The sequence below is a fragment of the Oncorhynchus gorbuscha genome, linkage group LG13 (assembly GCF_021184085.1).
Source record: "Oncorhynchus gorbuscha isolate QuinsamMale2020 ecotype Even-year linkage group LG13, OgorEven_v1.0, whole genome shotgun sequence".
NCBI classification, from domain to species: domain Eukaryota; kingdom Metazoa; phylum Chordata; class Actinopteri; order Salmoniformes; family Salmonidae; genus Oncorhynchus; species Oncorhynchus gorbuscha.
In genome coordinates, this window is record NC_060185.1 from 64,153,311 (window position 1) to 64,170,163 (window position 16,853).

Sequence of the window (16,853 nt, forward strand, 5' to 3'; positions counted from 1 at the left end):
GCCCTAGCACTACACAGCTGATTCAAAAAATGTATTTGTTTTATTTCACCAGGTAGGCCAGTTGAGAACAAGTTTTCATTTTCAACTGAGACCTGGCCAAGTTAAAGCAAAGCAGTGCGACAAAAACAACAACACAGGGATAAGCAAATGTACAGTCAATAACAAAATAGAAAAATCAATGTACAGTGTGTGCAACTGTGGTAAGATTGGGGAGGTAAGGCAATAAATAGGCCATAGTGGCAAAATAATTACAATTTAGCATTAACACTGGAGCGATAGATGTGCAGATGACGATGTGCAAGTAAAGATACTGGGGTGCAAAAGAGCAACAAAAAAATAACAATATGGGGATGAGGTAGTTGGGTGTGCTCTTTACAGATGGGCTGTGTACAGGTACAGTGATAAGTAAGCTGCTCTGACAGCTGATGCTTAAAGTTAGTGAGGGAGATGTAAGTCTCCAGCTTCAGTGATTTTTGAAAATTGTTCTAGTCATTGGGGCGGCAGGTAGCCTAGTGGTTATAGTGTTGGAATAGTAACCAAAAGGTTGTGAGATCGAATCCCGAGTTGAGATTGACAGATTTCTTTCTGCCCCTGAACAAGGCAGTTAACCCACTGTTCCTAGACTGTCATTGAAAATAAGAAGTTGTTCTTAACTGACTTGCCTAGTTAAATAAAAAAATATTGGCAGCAGAGAACTGGAAGGAAAGGTGGCCAAAGGAGGTGTTGGCTTTGGGGATGACCAGTGAAATATACAGTTGAAGTCAGAAGTTTACATACAAAGTTTACATAGTTTACATAGTTTGGAGTCATTTTTCAACCACTCCACAAATGTATTGTTAACAAACTATACTAAGTCGGATAGGACATCTACTTTGTGCATGACACAGGTCATTTTTCAAACAATTGTTTACAAACAGATTTCACTTATAATTCACTGTATCACAATTCCAGTGGGTCAGAAGTTACACTGAGTTGAAGGTGCCTTAAACAGCTTGGGAAATTCCATAAAATGATGCATTGGCTTTAGAAGCTTCTGTAGGCTAATTGACATCATTTGAGTCAATTGGAGGTGTACCTGTGGATGTATTTCAAGGCCTACCTTCAAACTCAGTGCCAAGACCTCAAAAAATAATTGTAGACCTCCACAAGTCTGGTTCATCCTTGGGAGCAATTTACAAACACCTGAAGGTACCACGTTCATCTGTACAAACAATAGTACATAAGTTTAAACATCATGGGACCACGCAACCGTCATACCACTCAGGAAAGAGAAGCGTTCTTTCTCCTAGAGATGAACGTACTTTGGTGCGAAAAGTGCAAATCAATTCCAGAACAACAGCAAAGGACCTTGTGAAGATGCTGGAGAAAACAGGTACAAATGTATCTATAGCCACAGTAAAAACGAGTCCTATATCGACATAACCTGAAAGGCTGCTCAGCAAGAAAGAAGCCACTGCTCCAAAACCTCCGTAAAAAAGCCAGACTACGGTTTGCAACTGCACACGGGGAAAAAGATCGTACTTTTTGGGGAAATGTCCTCTGGTCAGGTGAAACCAAAATAGAACTGTTTGGCCATAATGACCATCGTTATGTTTGGAGGACAAATGGGGAGGCTAACAAGCCGAAGAACACCATCCCAACCGTGAAGCACGGGGGTGGCAGCATCATGTTGTGGGTGTGCTTTTCTGCAGGAGGGACTGGTGCACTTCACAAAATAGATGGCTTCATGAGGTAGGAAAAGTATGTGGATATATTGAAGCAACATCTCAAGACATCAGGCAGGAAGTTAACCAGCCTTAAGAGGTTAACCAGTCACAAATGGGTCTTCCAAATGGACAATGACCGCAAGCATATTAACAAAATTGTGGCAAAATGGCTTAAGGACAACAAAGTCAAGGTATTGCAGTGGCCATCACAAAGCCCTGATCTCAATCCCATAGAAAATTTGTGGGCAGAACTGAAAAAGTGTGTGCGAGCAAGGAGGCCTACAAACCTGACTCAGTTACACCAGCTCTGTCAGGTGGAATGGGCCAAAATTCACCCAACGTATAGTGGGAAGCTTGTGGAAGGCTACCCAAAACGTTTGACCCAAGTTAAACAATTTAAAGGCAATGCTATACGAGTGTATGTAAACTTCTGACCCACTGGGAATGTGATGAAAGAAATAAAAGCTGAAATATATCACTCTACTATTATTCTGACCTTTCACATTGTTAAAATATAGTGGTGATCCTAACTGACCTAAGACAGGGAATATTTACTTGGATTAAATGTCAGGACTTGTGGAAAAACTGTGTTTAAATGTATTTGGCTAAGGTGTATGTACACTTCCGACTTTAACTGTACCTGCTGGAGTGCGTTCAACGGGTTGGTGTAGCTATGGCGACCAGTGAGCTGAGATAAGGCGGGGCTTTACCTAGCAAAGACTTATAGATGACCTGGAACCAGTGGGTTTGGCAACAAATATGTAGCGAGGGCCAGACAACAAGAGCATACAGGTCGCAGTGGTGGGTAGTATATGGGGCTTTGGTGACAAAACGGACGGCACTGTGATAGACTACATCCAATGATCGGTAGGATAGTCAGTTTTACGAGGGTATGTTTGGCAGCATGAGTGAAGCAGGCTTTGTTTGCGAAATAGGAAGCTGAATCTAGATGTAATTTTGGATTTGAGATGCTTAATGTGAGTATGGAAGGAGAGTTTACAGTCTAGCCAGACACCTAGGTATTTGTAGTGTTCCACATATTCTAAGTCAGAACCGTACAGATTAGTGATGCCAGGCTGGCAGCAATCGGTTGAAGAGCATGCATTTAGTTTTACTAGCATTTAAGAGAAGGCCACAGAAGGAGTGTTGTATGGCATTGAAACTCGTTTAGAGGTTTGGTAACACAGTGTCCAAGGAAGAAAGAAATAATCAACTAATGATTAAGTGTTGATCATTTTAAAATCAGCCTGTGTAGTGTTAGAGCAAAAACCAAAACCTGCCCCCCTAGGGGTCCCGAGGACCAGGTTAGGGAAACGCAGGTCTAGCTGGAGAGGTTCGAGATCTGGATTCTAGAGACAGCTTACAGTATAGTAAACAACAGTTAGACAACTGGACAAACAGATAGACGGACAGATAACTGGCAGCAGTCCAAATACCTTGTATACCGTCCTCTCCAGTGGTCATCAGCTCAACCCCCCCCCCCCCCCCCCACCACCACTCTGACTCTCCACCCCTCCAAACCAGACCCCAGTCCCAACAGAGCGCTGCGCTAGCAATCTGACAACACTCACACATGCAGTAAACATAACACACCGAGCAATGTAGGCCTGTGTGTTAAGGATCCTTTTACACACACCACTGTCCCTAGACCTCTGTTTGATCTCATGGAGAGCCATGGTATAATTTACCTGAGAGTACACACACACACACACACACACACACACACACACACACACACACACACACACACACCCACCCACACAGAAAAACACTGCAGCATCATTCCATAGTGTCTAGTAGTCAGGGCGATACTGGTATACATACCAGCAGCACACACATAGCACTAGTGCATACACAAACGCTCTCTCACACACACACAAACGCACTCCTGCATTATTGAACTGGGAGCAAGTCGGCTCAGTGACAAAGAGGGAGACATGGCAGGAGAGTCAGGGTGGGGGAGAGAGGGGAGAGGGAGGAGTGGGGAGGGAGTAGACATGGCTGAGAAGGCACAGGGTCATTTAGTAGTGATGGGAAGTCTGGTTCTTTTTACTGACTCTTTTATTATTTAGACCAATTTCATTCATTTGAGTCAGTAATCCCCAGAGCACACAGGGACCACCAAAATAACAATATAATTAATTGGGCCAACAGGTCAAACTAATGACTAAAATGAACAAGTCACTCAGAAAAACGAATCCTCCCAGCAAACCGGGAACATTCCCAGAACATTAGCTAAGATTCTCATTAAGTTCTAGTTGGGGTTTTATCTAACATTAGGATGACAACATCCCAAAAACATTCAGAGAATATTTTTGATTTTTGATCAAATCTATTTATCAAAAATATTTGCGATGAAATATCCTTTGAATGTTCTAACATTCACTAAAATGTTCCTATAAAACATTTTCCAGATGTTGCAAGAACGTTCCTATAAAACATTTCATCTGTTATTTAAAAGTTCTGTCCAGTTGCGCGGGTGATTCCACAACGTTTCTTTTAGGGTGCAAAAAGAACGCTACCAGAATTGTGTCTGTTCTTTAAAAGGTTCCCAGAATATTTCATTAGGTTGTGGTAACATTTTGTGGACAGGAGATATGTTCCCAAAATGCAAATTATGCTCATTTGTGATGCCATTCATACAATGTTTAATTTAGGTTGCACAGGACATTCCCTTTATGTTGTAAGTATTAAATAAGTCAGTTGTTATGACGTTCATAGCATATTTATTTCAGGTTTAACATAATATTGAATTGATGTTCATGTGATGTACAGAACCAGTCAAAAGTTTGGACACCTATTCATTCATGGGTTATTATTTATTTTCTATATTTTCTACATTGTAGAATAATAGTGAAGACACTAAAACCATGAAATAACACATATGGAATCATGTAGTAACCAAAAAAGTGACAGCTTTACACACTCTTGGCATTCTCTCAACCAGCTTCATGAGGTAGTCCCCTGCAATGCATTTCAATGAACAGGTGTGCCTTGTTAAATGTTAATTTGTGGAATTTCTTTCCTTCTTAATGTGTTTGAACCAATCAGATGTGTTGTGACAAGGTTTGGGTGGTATACAGAAGATAGCCCTATTTGGCAAAAGATCAAGTCCATATTATGGAAAAAAACAGCTCAAAAGAAAACAAATAGAAACAACAGCCCATCATTACTTTAAGACATGAATGTCAGTCAATCTGGAAAATTTCAATTACTTTTAAAGTTTCTTCAAGTGCAGTCGCAAAAACCATCAAGTGCCATGATGAGACTTGTTCTCATGAGGACCGCCACTGGAAAGGAAGACCCAGAGTTACCTCTGCTGCAGAGGAGGTGTTCATTAGAGTTACCAGCCTCAGATTGCAGACCAAATAAATGCTTCGCTGAGTTCAAGTAACAGACACATCTCAACATCAACTGTTCATGTACATACTACCTCAATTGGGCCAACCAACCAGTGCTCCCGCACATTGGCTAACCGAGCTATCTGCATTGTGTCCCACCCACCACCCGCCAACCCCTCTTTTACGCTACTACTACTCTCTGTTTATCATATATGCATAGTCACTTTAACCATATGCACATACTACCTCAATCAGCCTGACTAACCGGTGTCTGTATGTAGCCTCGCTACTTTTATAGCCTCACTACTGTATATAGCCTGTCTTTTTACTGTTGTTTTATTTCTTTACCTACCTATTGTTCACCTAATACATTTTTGGACTATTGGTTAGAGCCTGTAAGTGAGCATTTCACTGTAAGTATTACTGTAAGTAATACCTGTTGTATTCGGAGCACCTGACAAATGCACTCTGATTTGATTTGAGACTGCGTGAATCAGGCCTTCGTGGTCGAATTGCTGCAAAGAAACCACTACGAAAGTACACCAATAATAGGAAGAGACTTTCTTGGGCCAAGAAACATGAGCAATGGACATTAGACCGGTGTAAATCTGTCTTTTGGTCTGTCCTTTGGTCCAACTGCCGTGTCTTTGTGAGATCCAGAGTAGGTGAACGGATGATCTCTGCATGTGTGGTTCCCACCGTGATGCATGGAGGAGGAGGTGTGATGGTGCTTTGCTGGTAACACTGTCAGTGGCTTCTTTAGAATTCAAGGCACACTTAACCAGCATGGCTACCACAGCATTCTGCAGCGATACATCATCCCATCTGGTTTGCGCTTAGTGAGAATTCAATTTGTTTTTCAACATGACAATGACTCAAAACACTTCCAGGCTTTGTAAGGGCTATTTGACCAAGAAGGGGAGTGATGGATTGCTGCATCAGATGACCTGGCTTCCACAATCACCCATCCTCTACCCAATTGAGATGGTTTGAGATGAGTTGGACCGCAGATTGAAGGAAAAGCAGCCAACAAGTGCATAGCATATGTGGGGATTCCTTCAAGACTGTTGGAAAATGTTTTGTCATGAAGCTGGTTGAGAAAATGCCAAGACTGTGCAAAGCTGTCAAGGCAAAGGGTGGCTTCTTTGAGGAATCTAAAATATAATATATTTTGATTTGTTTAACATTTTTCTGGTTACTACATAATTATTAAATATAAATATGTTATTTCATAGTTGTGATGTCTTCACTGTTATTTTAGAATGTATAAAACAGTTAAAATAAATAAAAACCCTTGAAAACCTTCCAAACTTTTGACTGGTCCTGTACATTTGACCTTGTCTTGAAAGTCCTTAGAACATTTCAAGAACATTTAGAAAATGTTATATCCTGTTTGGGGTAGGGGGCAGCATTTTCACTTTTGGATAAATAGCGTGCCCAAACTGAACTGCCTCCTACTCTGTCCCAGATCCTAATACATGCATGGTATTATTAGTATTGGATAGAAAACACTCTGAAGTTTCTAAAACTGTTTGAATCATGTCTGTGAATATAACAGAACTTATTTAGCAGGTGAAACCCCGAAGACAAACAATTCAGATTTTATTTTTAAGTCACTGTCTTTTCAATATGTTTTCATGGGGAATCCAGAATTCTAATTGCCTTTCCTGCAGTTCCTACCGCTTCCACTGGATGTCACCAGTTTGTAGAAATTGGTTGAGGTTTTTCCTTTGTGTAATAAAGAAGTACCATAGCTCAGAACGAACGACACTTCATATGTACCTTTTGATAGAGGCGCGTAACCAGAAAAGTAGCGTCAGTTTGTTTTGCTCCTGCATTGAACACAGATCATCAATTTGATCGATTATATACATTTAGAAAACCTAAAGTTGTATTACTAAAGTAGTTTGAAATGTTTTGGCAAAGTTTACAGGTAACTTATGAGATATTTTGTAGCGATGTTGCGTAAGTGGGAAGCGATGTTTTTCTGGATCAAACACGCCAAATAAATGGACATTTTCGATATATATCGACGGAATTAATCGAACAAAAGGACCATTTGTGATGTTTATGGGACATATAGGAGTGCCAACAAAAGAAGCTCGTCAAAGGTAAGGCATGATTTATATTTCGCACCTGCAGAGTTGAAATATGCTACTCTCATTGTTTACTGTTGTGCTATCATCAGATAATAGCATCTTATGCTTTCGCCGAAAAGCCTTTTTGAAATCGGACATGTTGGCTGGATTCACAACGAGTGAAGCTTTAATTTGCTATCTTCCATGTGTAATTTAATGAAAGTCTAATTTTTATAGAAATGTATTTGAATTTGGCGCTCTGCATTTTCCCTGGCTATTGGCCATGTGGGACGCAAGCTTCCCGCCTACCCCAGAGAGGATATTTACGTTTTACCTAATATTTCCACAATATTGTCAACAGGAAAGCAGATTGGAATACATCCCCATTATGTTTAACTCCCGATTGAATAGAGTACCACAGTATCAGTCATAATACCTATAAAAACGATCAGTCAAACAGGGAAATGGTTCAAATCGTTTTTTCCACCATTCAGTTTCCCATAGGGGATTTTAGAAGCATTTCAAATAAGGGCTGTGTTTCGTGTAGGCTTACCCTGGCGTGATAACGGTGTAAATCTCTCTAGGACATAGAGACTTTTATCAATACATTCACCTGTATTTACCACCCAAAAAAATGAAATGTTAATGATCTGCTAATGTGGCTACCATAAAGAACTACAAATACCATGATCTGGACGAGGCTGCCGAATCGAGGCAACGGTAAGAATCTCTGAATTAACTATCTAATGTTAGCTAAATGTAGTAATGAATAAATTGGCTACAATTCTTTAAACATTGACAATGCTGGGAACTGGCTCGTGCAAGTTTTAAATTGCCACAATACCTATTAGCAAAGGATTCAGCTAGAGATGACATGCGGGGGCTTGCAGGGATTTCTAGTTTTGCATTATGTCTACTTTGATGCTAATTAGCATTTTCGAATCTGAGAGTTCCAGAGCCAAATATATTGACAAAATCTTGTCCAAGAGAGATGTACATGGTTACCAAACGTCACGCCAGGGTAAGCCTAGACGAAACACAGACCTTATTTTAAGTGTTTCTAAAATCCCCTATGAGAAATATGTATGGTGGAAAAACGATTGAAGACCCTGAAGAAGGCACAGCAATGCAGAAATAACTGGTAGTTTATATATAGAGAGTGTGTGACTCTCTTTTTTATAGCAGTTTATTCGCCGTTAGTCAGCACCTCCACACAAAATAATGTTCTCTGGGTGTGTTCCAGCTCCAGCTTCTAATTGGAAAAATGATTGGAACCATATGGTGATATGGAGACACATGGCATTATAATTTCATTTCATAGGAAATTTCATTCATCTGAAAACCATTTAATCATACAAACAGAAGAATCATTTTGTACACTTCATATGTTGACTATCTGCATATACAGCACCTTCAGAAAGTATTCTCAACCCCTTGATTTTCTCCACATTTTGTTGTGTTACAGCCTGCATTTAAAATGGATAACACTTAGATTGTGTGTCCCTTATCTACACGCAATACCCCATAATGTCACAGCATGATTTTTGAATGACTACTTAAGCTTTGTACTCCACACATACAGATAATGTTGAATATCCCTTTAAGCATTGTAAAGTTATTAATTACACTTTGGTAAGGGTATCAATACACCTAGTCACTACAAAGATACAGATGTATTTTCCTAACTCAGTTGCCAGAGAGGAAGGAAACCACTCAAGGATTCAACCATGAGGCCAATGGTGATAGGATAAATCCATTACAGAGTTGAATGGCTGTGATAGGAGAAAACTGAGGATGGATCAAAAACATTGTAGTTAGTCCACAATACTAACCTACATGACAGAGGGGAAAAGGAAGCCTGTACAGAATAAAAATATTCAGAAACATGTATCCTGTTTGCAATAAGGCACTAAAGTATTACTGCAAAAAAAAATGAGGCAAATATTTTTTTTTTTGGTCCTGAATACAAAAGCATTATGTTTAGGACAAATCCAACACAACACATCACTAAGTACTACTCTTCATATTTTCAAGCATGATGGTGGCTGCATCATGTTATGGGTATGCTTGTCATTGGCAAGGGCTAGAGAGTTTTGGGGATAAAAAGAAACGTAAGAGCTAAGCACAGGCAAAATCCTAGAGGAAAACCTGGTTGTCTACTTTCCAACAGACACACTGGGAGATAAATTCCCCTTTCAGCAAGTCAAAAACTTGATCAGATGTCAAATATACAGTGGAGTTGCTTACCAAGTGGTCTGGTTACAGTTTTGTCTTAAATTATCTTGAATATCTATGGCAAGACTTGAAAATGGCTGTCAAGCAATGATCAACAACCAACTTGACAGATCTTGAAGAATTTTTTGAAGAATAATGGGCTAATAATGTATAATTACGGTGTGTAAAGCTCTTAGAGACTTACCCATAAAGACTCACAGCTGTAATCGCTGCCAGAAGTGATTCTACCATGTATTGACTCAGGTGTTGAATACTTATCTAATCAAGATATTGTAGTGTTTTATTTTCCTTTTTTTAAATACTAGAATGTAACTACCACTTTGACATTAGACTATGTTTTGTAGACCGTTGACAAAAAAAATACAATTAAATCCATTTTTAATACCACTTTGTAACACAGCAAAATCTGGAAAAGGTCAAAGGATGTGAGTACTTTCTGAAGGCACTGTAATTCAATTCATAGGACTTTTGAACAGCATTTAACTCATACAAACACAAGCAGATGTTTCATTGATAATATGCACATGTAGGGCTTGAACCTGCAATATTTGGTTCCCATGCCAGGTATTTTATCCTCTGCACCCCCAGGGGGAAGCTCTCCTTTCTTTGTCTTTTGGCAGTATATAGCCATGGCAGTATGGTCAATCAGGAATTGCATGCTTCCTTGTGAGCATTCTTAGACATAAATCACCCAGGGAAATCCTGGAGAGTGGGTTATTCACCATCCCATTCTCTATGTGCTGCATACTTCTAGGCCAATATTTACAAGGTATCCAGTCAATTTTTACACAATGTTTTATGTTCTACAGTTAGTCTAAATTCTGCATTTCTGACTGGATACATAAAAAACAGACTTACTGCATGCTTACAACATTAAGGGAATGACCCGTGTAACCTAACTTGAACATTGTATGAACGACATCACAGGTGAGCATATTTTGTGTTTTGGGAAACTATCTTTTGCAATGTAGCCACAACACAACATTAGCCAGCAGCATACCACCCTGCATACCACTGCTGTCTTGCTTCTGAAGCTAAGCAGGGTTGGTACTGGTCAGTTCCTGGATGGGTAACCAGATGCTGCTGGAAGTGGTGTTGGAGGGCCAGTAGGAGGCACTCTTTCCTCTGGTCTAAAACAAATATCCCAGGGCAGTGATTGGGGACACTGCCCTGTGTAGGGTGCCATCTTTCGGATGGGGCGTTAAACGGGTGTCCTGACTCTCTGAGGTCATTAAAGATACCATGGCACTTATTGTAAGAGTAGGGGTGTTAACCCCGGTGTCCTGGCTAAATTCCCAACCTGGCCCTCAAACCATCAAGGTCACCTAATCATCCCCAGCTTCCAATTGGCTTATTCATCCCCCTGTAACTATTCCCCAGGTCGTTGCTGCAAATGAGAACGTGTTCTCAGTCAACTTACCTGGTACAATAACAAATAAATAAATAAAACAACCTAATGAAATGTTTTGGGAACCTTTAAAGAATAGACAACAATGTGTTCTGGGAACGTTCTTGTATGACCAGATGGATGTCTTAGCACCCTAAAAGAAACAATGTATAACCATCCAGACAACTGGATATTTTGGGGTTTTGAGAACCTATCTTTCGTGATGTCCCCACAATGTTACCACCAGACTGTTCCCACAACCTAATGAAACAATCTGGGATCCTTTCATTTTTAAAAAAAAAACAGACATTCTCTAATCATCACCACGACTGCACAGTTTTTTGAGTTATGTGTTTTTTGTGTTATGATGAATGGATGTTCTGGGAACCATCGCAGAACCAATTTTGCCGGGATGACTCTCGAGTCAGTAAAAAGATCAGTTCAAAATGAACAAATGATTTGCGAAGCGCACCTCACCATCACACAGTGTCCTACAGACAGAGAGAGGGGGAAGGAGGTGGAGAGAGAGAAGTACGACCATATTAGACACATATTTCCCTTAGATAACACAGACCCACAAAGAGTTTGAAAGGTCAGTACAGGTGCATCAAAGCTGGGACCGAGAGACTGATAAACAGCTTCTATCTCAAGGCCATCAGATTGTTAAACAGCCATCACTAGCACAAGAGAGGCTGCTGCCTACATACAGAGTTGAAATCCTTGGCCACTTCAATAAAGGGAACACTAGTCACTTTAATAATGCCACTTAAGTCATGTTTACATATCTTGCATTACTCATCTCATATGTACCATGTGTGTGTGACCAATACCATTTGATTTGATTTGACAACAAATCCAATTTTGATAAACTCCCATATCTACTGGGTGAAGTACCACAGTGTGCCATCACACCAGCAAGATTTGTGACCTGTTGCCACAAGGGCAACCAGTGAAGGGCAAACACCATTGTAAATACAACCCATATTTTTGTCTATTTATTTTCCCTTTTGTACTTGAACTATTTGCACATCGTTACAACACTGTATATAGACATAATATGACATTTGAAATGTCTTCATTCTTTTAGAACTTGCGTGAGTAATATTTACTGTTCACTTTAGATGTTTTATTTATTTCACTTGCTTTGGCAATGTAAATATGTTTCCCATGCCAATAAAGCCCCTTGAATTGAATTGAGAGAGTGAGGACAAATAATGAGTGAAAAGAGAAAGAGAGGAGAAAAGATTGACGAATTGACGGTCTGAGAGAAAGGGATGAGAAAGCAGAGAAAAGAGGGGGAGGGGGAGAGAGAGAGAAACACAGACGTTGGGAGAGTAAATGAGCCACAATGGGGCGAGAGGTCAGAGACTGGATGACACAGAAGTAAAGGGAGTGATGCCAGTAATAGCGAAGTTATTCAAGGGAAAGAGAAAGAGTGGGAGGTATGGAGAGGGGTAAGGGAGAGAGGTATGGAGAGGGGTAAGGGAGAGAGGTATGGAGAGGGGTAAGGGAGAGAGGTATGGAGAGGGGTAAGGGAGAGAGGTATGGAGAGGGGTAAGGGAGAGAGGTATGGAGAGGGGTAAGGGAGAGAGGTATGGAGAGGGGTAAGGGAGAGAGGTATGGAGAGGGGTAATGGAGAGAGGTATGGAGAGGGGTAAGGGAGAGAGGTATGGAGAGGGGTAAGGGAGAGAGGTATGGAGAGGGGTAAGGGAGAGAGGTATGGAGAGGGGTAAGGGAGAGAGGTATGGAGAGGGGTAAGGGAGAGAGGTATGGAGAGGGGTAATGGAGGGAAGGGGAGAGAAAACAGGGGGGAAGAATAATTTATGACTTGAGTGGCTAGAAAGAGACTTATGACCTGCAGGTATATATGTCTGCAGACACACACACCATAGTACTGCCCTCCCTGGCCGGGAAACACAACATCAAATATTAAACCAAAATGTCACACCCTTTCCAATATACACTCCTCCTCCTCCTCCATCCCTCACCCCCTCTCCTCTTCTCCCAGACAGCGAGCAGCTTCCACCTAATGAGTTTAATTTGCATTGAACACCAAGGAGAGGGAGGTGTGTGGGCAGCACCCCCACATACCATAAAGGCTTTAAGGGATTTTGCTAATGCTTTTGCTCTGGCTCGCGCTGCAGCTGCCTCGCTTAAGGCCATTCACATGCTGCGTTGTGGCTAGGTCTCACATCGCCACTCCAATGAAGAACAATGCAGGGCCAGGGTCAATCCTAGCTCCCACATCACTGACTCCAGTCAAGAGAAGGTTAGCTTATGTTAATGTAAACCCTCTCACTGCTGCATGCCCTATTACACAATAACCATCCTGGCCCGGCTAGCTGAGACAGCTGCTAACAGAAAAAGACCATTGCCCACTTCAAAATCGATCCCTCATACATTAGCGAGAGCACACAGGAGGCTATGCATCCCACATGATGGCCCCATATTCCCTATAGCCCTATGGACCCTCGTCAAAAGTACACGGAATAGGGTGCATTTGAGACGCCCACTAAACCACTGTGTTCCTCTGATTACAGAACCCAGCAGTGATGTCAGAATGATGTCAGGGGTGTTTTGAGGATGAGCAGGGCCTAATGAGGGCTATGGTTCCAGTGTAAAACATGGTATCTCAATAGGTGTGTCCCTAGCCTGCATGGTATCTCAATAGGCGTGTCCCTAGCCTGCATGGTATCTCAATAGGCGTGTCCCTAGCCTGCATGGTATCTCAATAGGCGTGTCCCTAGCCTGCATGGTATCTCAATAGGCGTGTCCCTAGCCTGCATGGTATCTCAATAGGCGTGTCCCTAGCCTGCATGGTATCTCAATAGGCGTGTCCCTAGCCTGCATGGTATCTCAATAGGCGTGTCTCTAGCCTGCATGGTATCTCAATAGGCGTGTCCCTAGCCTGCATGGTATCTCAATAGGCGTGTCCTTACCTGCATGGTATCTCAATAGGCGTGTCCCTAGCCTGCATGGTATCTCAATAGGCGTGTCCCTAGCCTGCATGGTATCTCAATAGGCGTGTCCCTAGCCTGCATGGTATCTCAATAGGCGTGTCCCTAGCCTGCATGGTATCTCAATAGGCGTGTCCCTAGCCTGCATGCTATCTCAATAGGCGTGTCCCTAGCCTGCATGGTATCTCAATAGGCGTGTCCCTAGCCTGCATGGTATCTCAATAGGCGTGTCCCTAGCCTGCATGCTATCTCAATAGGCGTGTCCCTAGCCTTCATGGTATCTCAATAGGCGTGTCCCTAGCCTGCATGCTATCTCAATAGGTGTGTCCCTAGCCTGCATGGTATCTCAATAGGCGTGTCCCTAGCCTGCATGGTATCTCAATAGGCGTGTCCCTAGCCTGCATGGTATCTCAATAGGTGTGTCCCTAGCCTGCATGGTATCTCAATAGGTGTGTCCCTAGCCTGCATGGTATCTCAATAGGTGTGTCCCTAGCCTGCATGGTATCTCAATAGGTGTGTCCCTAGCCTCAATATCTTAATAGGTTATTTTGGGAGCCCTAAGTGGGAGGGGGGGGGGGAATTACATTTTAGAGTTAATTTCCTGCAATTCTACACATTTTGCCATGCAGGGGAGAGGCTTATGCCTGGCCCTGAATGTCCATACTGTATCTGTCTCTCCTCTCTCCTACACACACACACACACACACACACACACACACACACACACACTCTCCCTCTCACACACTCTCTCGATGTGCCTCAGTGCCTTACTGAGTGAGCCATTCGTTCACAGCACATGAGCTCCACTCTAAGCTGCTCTACCTGCTGAGTGCCCACACATTGGATTAAGGCCGCTGCCTGTCTGGCTGGGACTCTCACTCACGTACCTACTGTAAAGGGTGTGTCAAGGACGGGGCTGCATACACATCTGCGTCAGTCAAATCACCCAACCATTACTAGGACTGCAACAACAAGGCAGGGCCTCGTGGTCAGCCAGTCTTTCTAACATTGTTCTGGGCTACAACAGTCGTCAAAATGGCCAATTTGTGAGGAAAGTTGCGAAAAACACAGTCATTATAAACTCACATCTCTGAATTTGTTCCAATATCTGTCCTTGTCGTATTGAGACACGGTGCTGAGCCATTTGTCGTTGTCCATCGCGTGGCCAATGTTTTTGTTACCAACCACCGTTCCCCCGCGCCTGCCCTCTGCGCGCAGCAAAAGAGCCGCGAAAGGCAGCAGGCAGAAAAGCATCGTCTGAAAAAAAGAGAGATGGGGAAAGAGAGAATGAGAGAGAAAGTGACAGTGAGAACAAGAGATATTAAGACAGCAAGGGGGGTAAATGAGCCTGCTGCCTTGATGCGCATGATGTGGACTAGGAATAATTGTTCATACAAGTACGCGCCAACATGTAGGTTAATTCACCTGCACTTTGTCATGGATTGAAAATGTATTTAATGATGCAAATATGTCAGCATCAAAATGGACAAGGACATGATGTTATTCAATCTATTAGGTTGGATTAATTTGATTGAGTAAATACTGGAGATTGCCTCTTATGAAATTGCTGCTGCTCCTCCTAAGCTGATTATAAACATTTGGAGACATATCGCATTTGCACACGGTGGCAGATGGAGCACGGGAAACCGATTAGCTGGTGAGGCTCTCAGACGGTATAAACAGGCAATTACCGTCTACTTGGAGCGCGCGCCTCTCTCATCTCCTTTTACCAAAGCGGGAGTGAACCACAAATACGTAGACTACATAACTCTCTCCCTTCCCTTCTCATATACATACAAATCGGTCTTCACCGGTCCGAGCTCACAAACGCACCCCGTTCTTCCATCCACCTACCTCAATTAGCTTGTGTCCAGCTCCTGGGAAAAGAGGTATAGGGTGGGACGTTTCTGCTGCTGTCAGTTAGACGGGTTTTTTTCGGTCAGACTGTAGAGTAGCCTAATTATCCACGGGACCTCCGGTAGCTCTGAACTCCGCTGTAATACTGACAGCGACCAGGAGCAGCAGGAACTCGCCTCGTCAGAACTGTCTCTCTCCCACCCTCGGTAACTTCCGCTCAGACTCCGCCTCTCTGATAGCGGTCTCTCTCTCTCTTTCCCAATCGCTTCCCCGCTCACTCCTTTATCCCCCTCTATACCTCCCTCTCCATGTCTCCCTCCCTTCTTCCCTCTCTCTTTGCAGTGCAGAGAGCTGGTGTGTCATTGATTTACAACGGGGGGAATGGTGCATTCACACGGGAATAAGCGAATGTTTGTTGTTTCAAGGCGAAATTTCCAGGTGATACTACAGCCAATAAGACGGATATTTTGGGGGGTGATGGATTATTTTTGTATTTTCATGATTGATATAGTCCTACACACTTTCTTTATAGTTATTATCCCGAGATAACTTTTATGGTCATCAAAATGCAAGCCGAGTAAAGCCTAGGCTAGGCAGTCTCTTTAGAATGCACGTGTGAGTATAGTCCTATAGCGTATGGCAGTGTTAGGCCACACTAAACGTTAAGGCTTCTATAGAATTGAGCAATGTGAAAATGTCTGTCACTTACAATAATGTTTATTATCTGCTATAGGCCTATTTCATATAGCCTCGAGTAGTCTCCCATTTCCATATGGCCTGTGCGCGGTCGCCTTCTGACCCGCTGCAGAGCAGACTGGCGAGCGCTGTTCTTTCAGCACAGCTTTCCTTTCAGAACCACGCGCACGATGTCACTGGGAGCAGAGAGGAGGAACTCGACTGGGGAAAAACAAAACTGTAAAGCCTACACCCCACAAATTCAAATCTAGACCTCGAAGCCAGTTCCACTGCTCGTTTTCCTTCTTCCCCTCTAATCAGGGACTGATTTAGACATGGGACACCAAGTGGGGGAAATGAATTATCAGGTAGAACATAAAACCAGTAGGGTCTGTCATAGCAGCCAAAGAAAAATGGGTCCGAAAGAAGGCGTTTCTCTTTCACGCCGACGTGGCCTGCGGTGTAAGTGACACGGTCTTTCTAATCTTTTTTTATTTAACCGTTATTTAACTAGGCAAGTCAGTTAAGAACTTAAGAACATTCATATTTACAATGATAACCTACTCCGGCCAAACACGAACGACGCTGGGGGAATTGTGCGCCGCAATACGGGACTC

General features: G+C 42.5%; 1 protein-coding gene across 2 annotated transcripts in view; it reads right to left on the reverse strand.

Moving 5' to 3' along the window:
- Positions 1–15,810, reverse strand: part of LOC123993304 (testican-1-like) — a 340,549-nt gene extending 324,739 nt beyond the window's left edge. For both annotated transcript variants that reach the window (XM_046295310.1, XM_046295309.1), the window contains exons 1-2: positions 15,559–15,810; positions 14,791–14,961 (exon numbers count right to left, since the gene is read on the reverse strand). In XM_046295310.1, coding sequence (XP_046151266.1) covers positions 14,791–14,958 — 168 coding nt within the window. In that variant the 5' untranslated portion in view covers positions 14,959–14,961; positions 15,559–15,810. The remainder of the gene's footprint in view (positions 1–14,790; positions 14,962–15,558) is intronic.
- Positions 15,811–16,853: the final 1,043 nt, after the last annotated feature.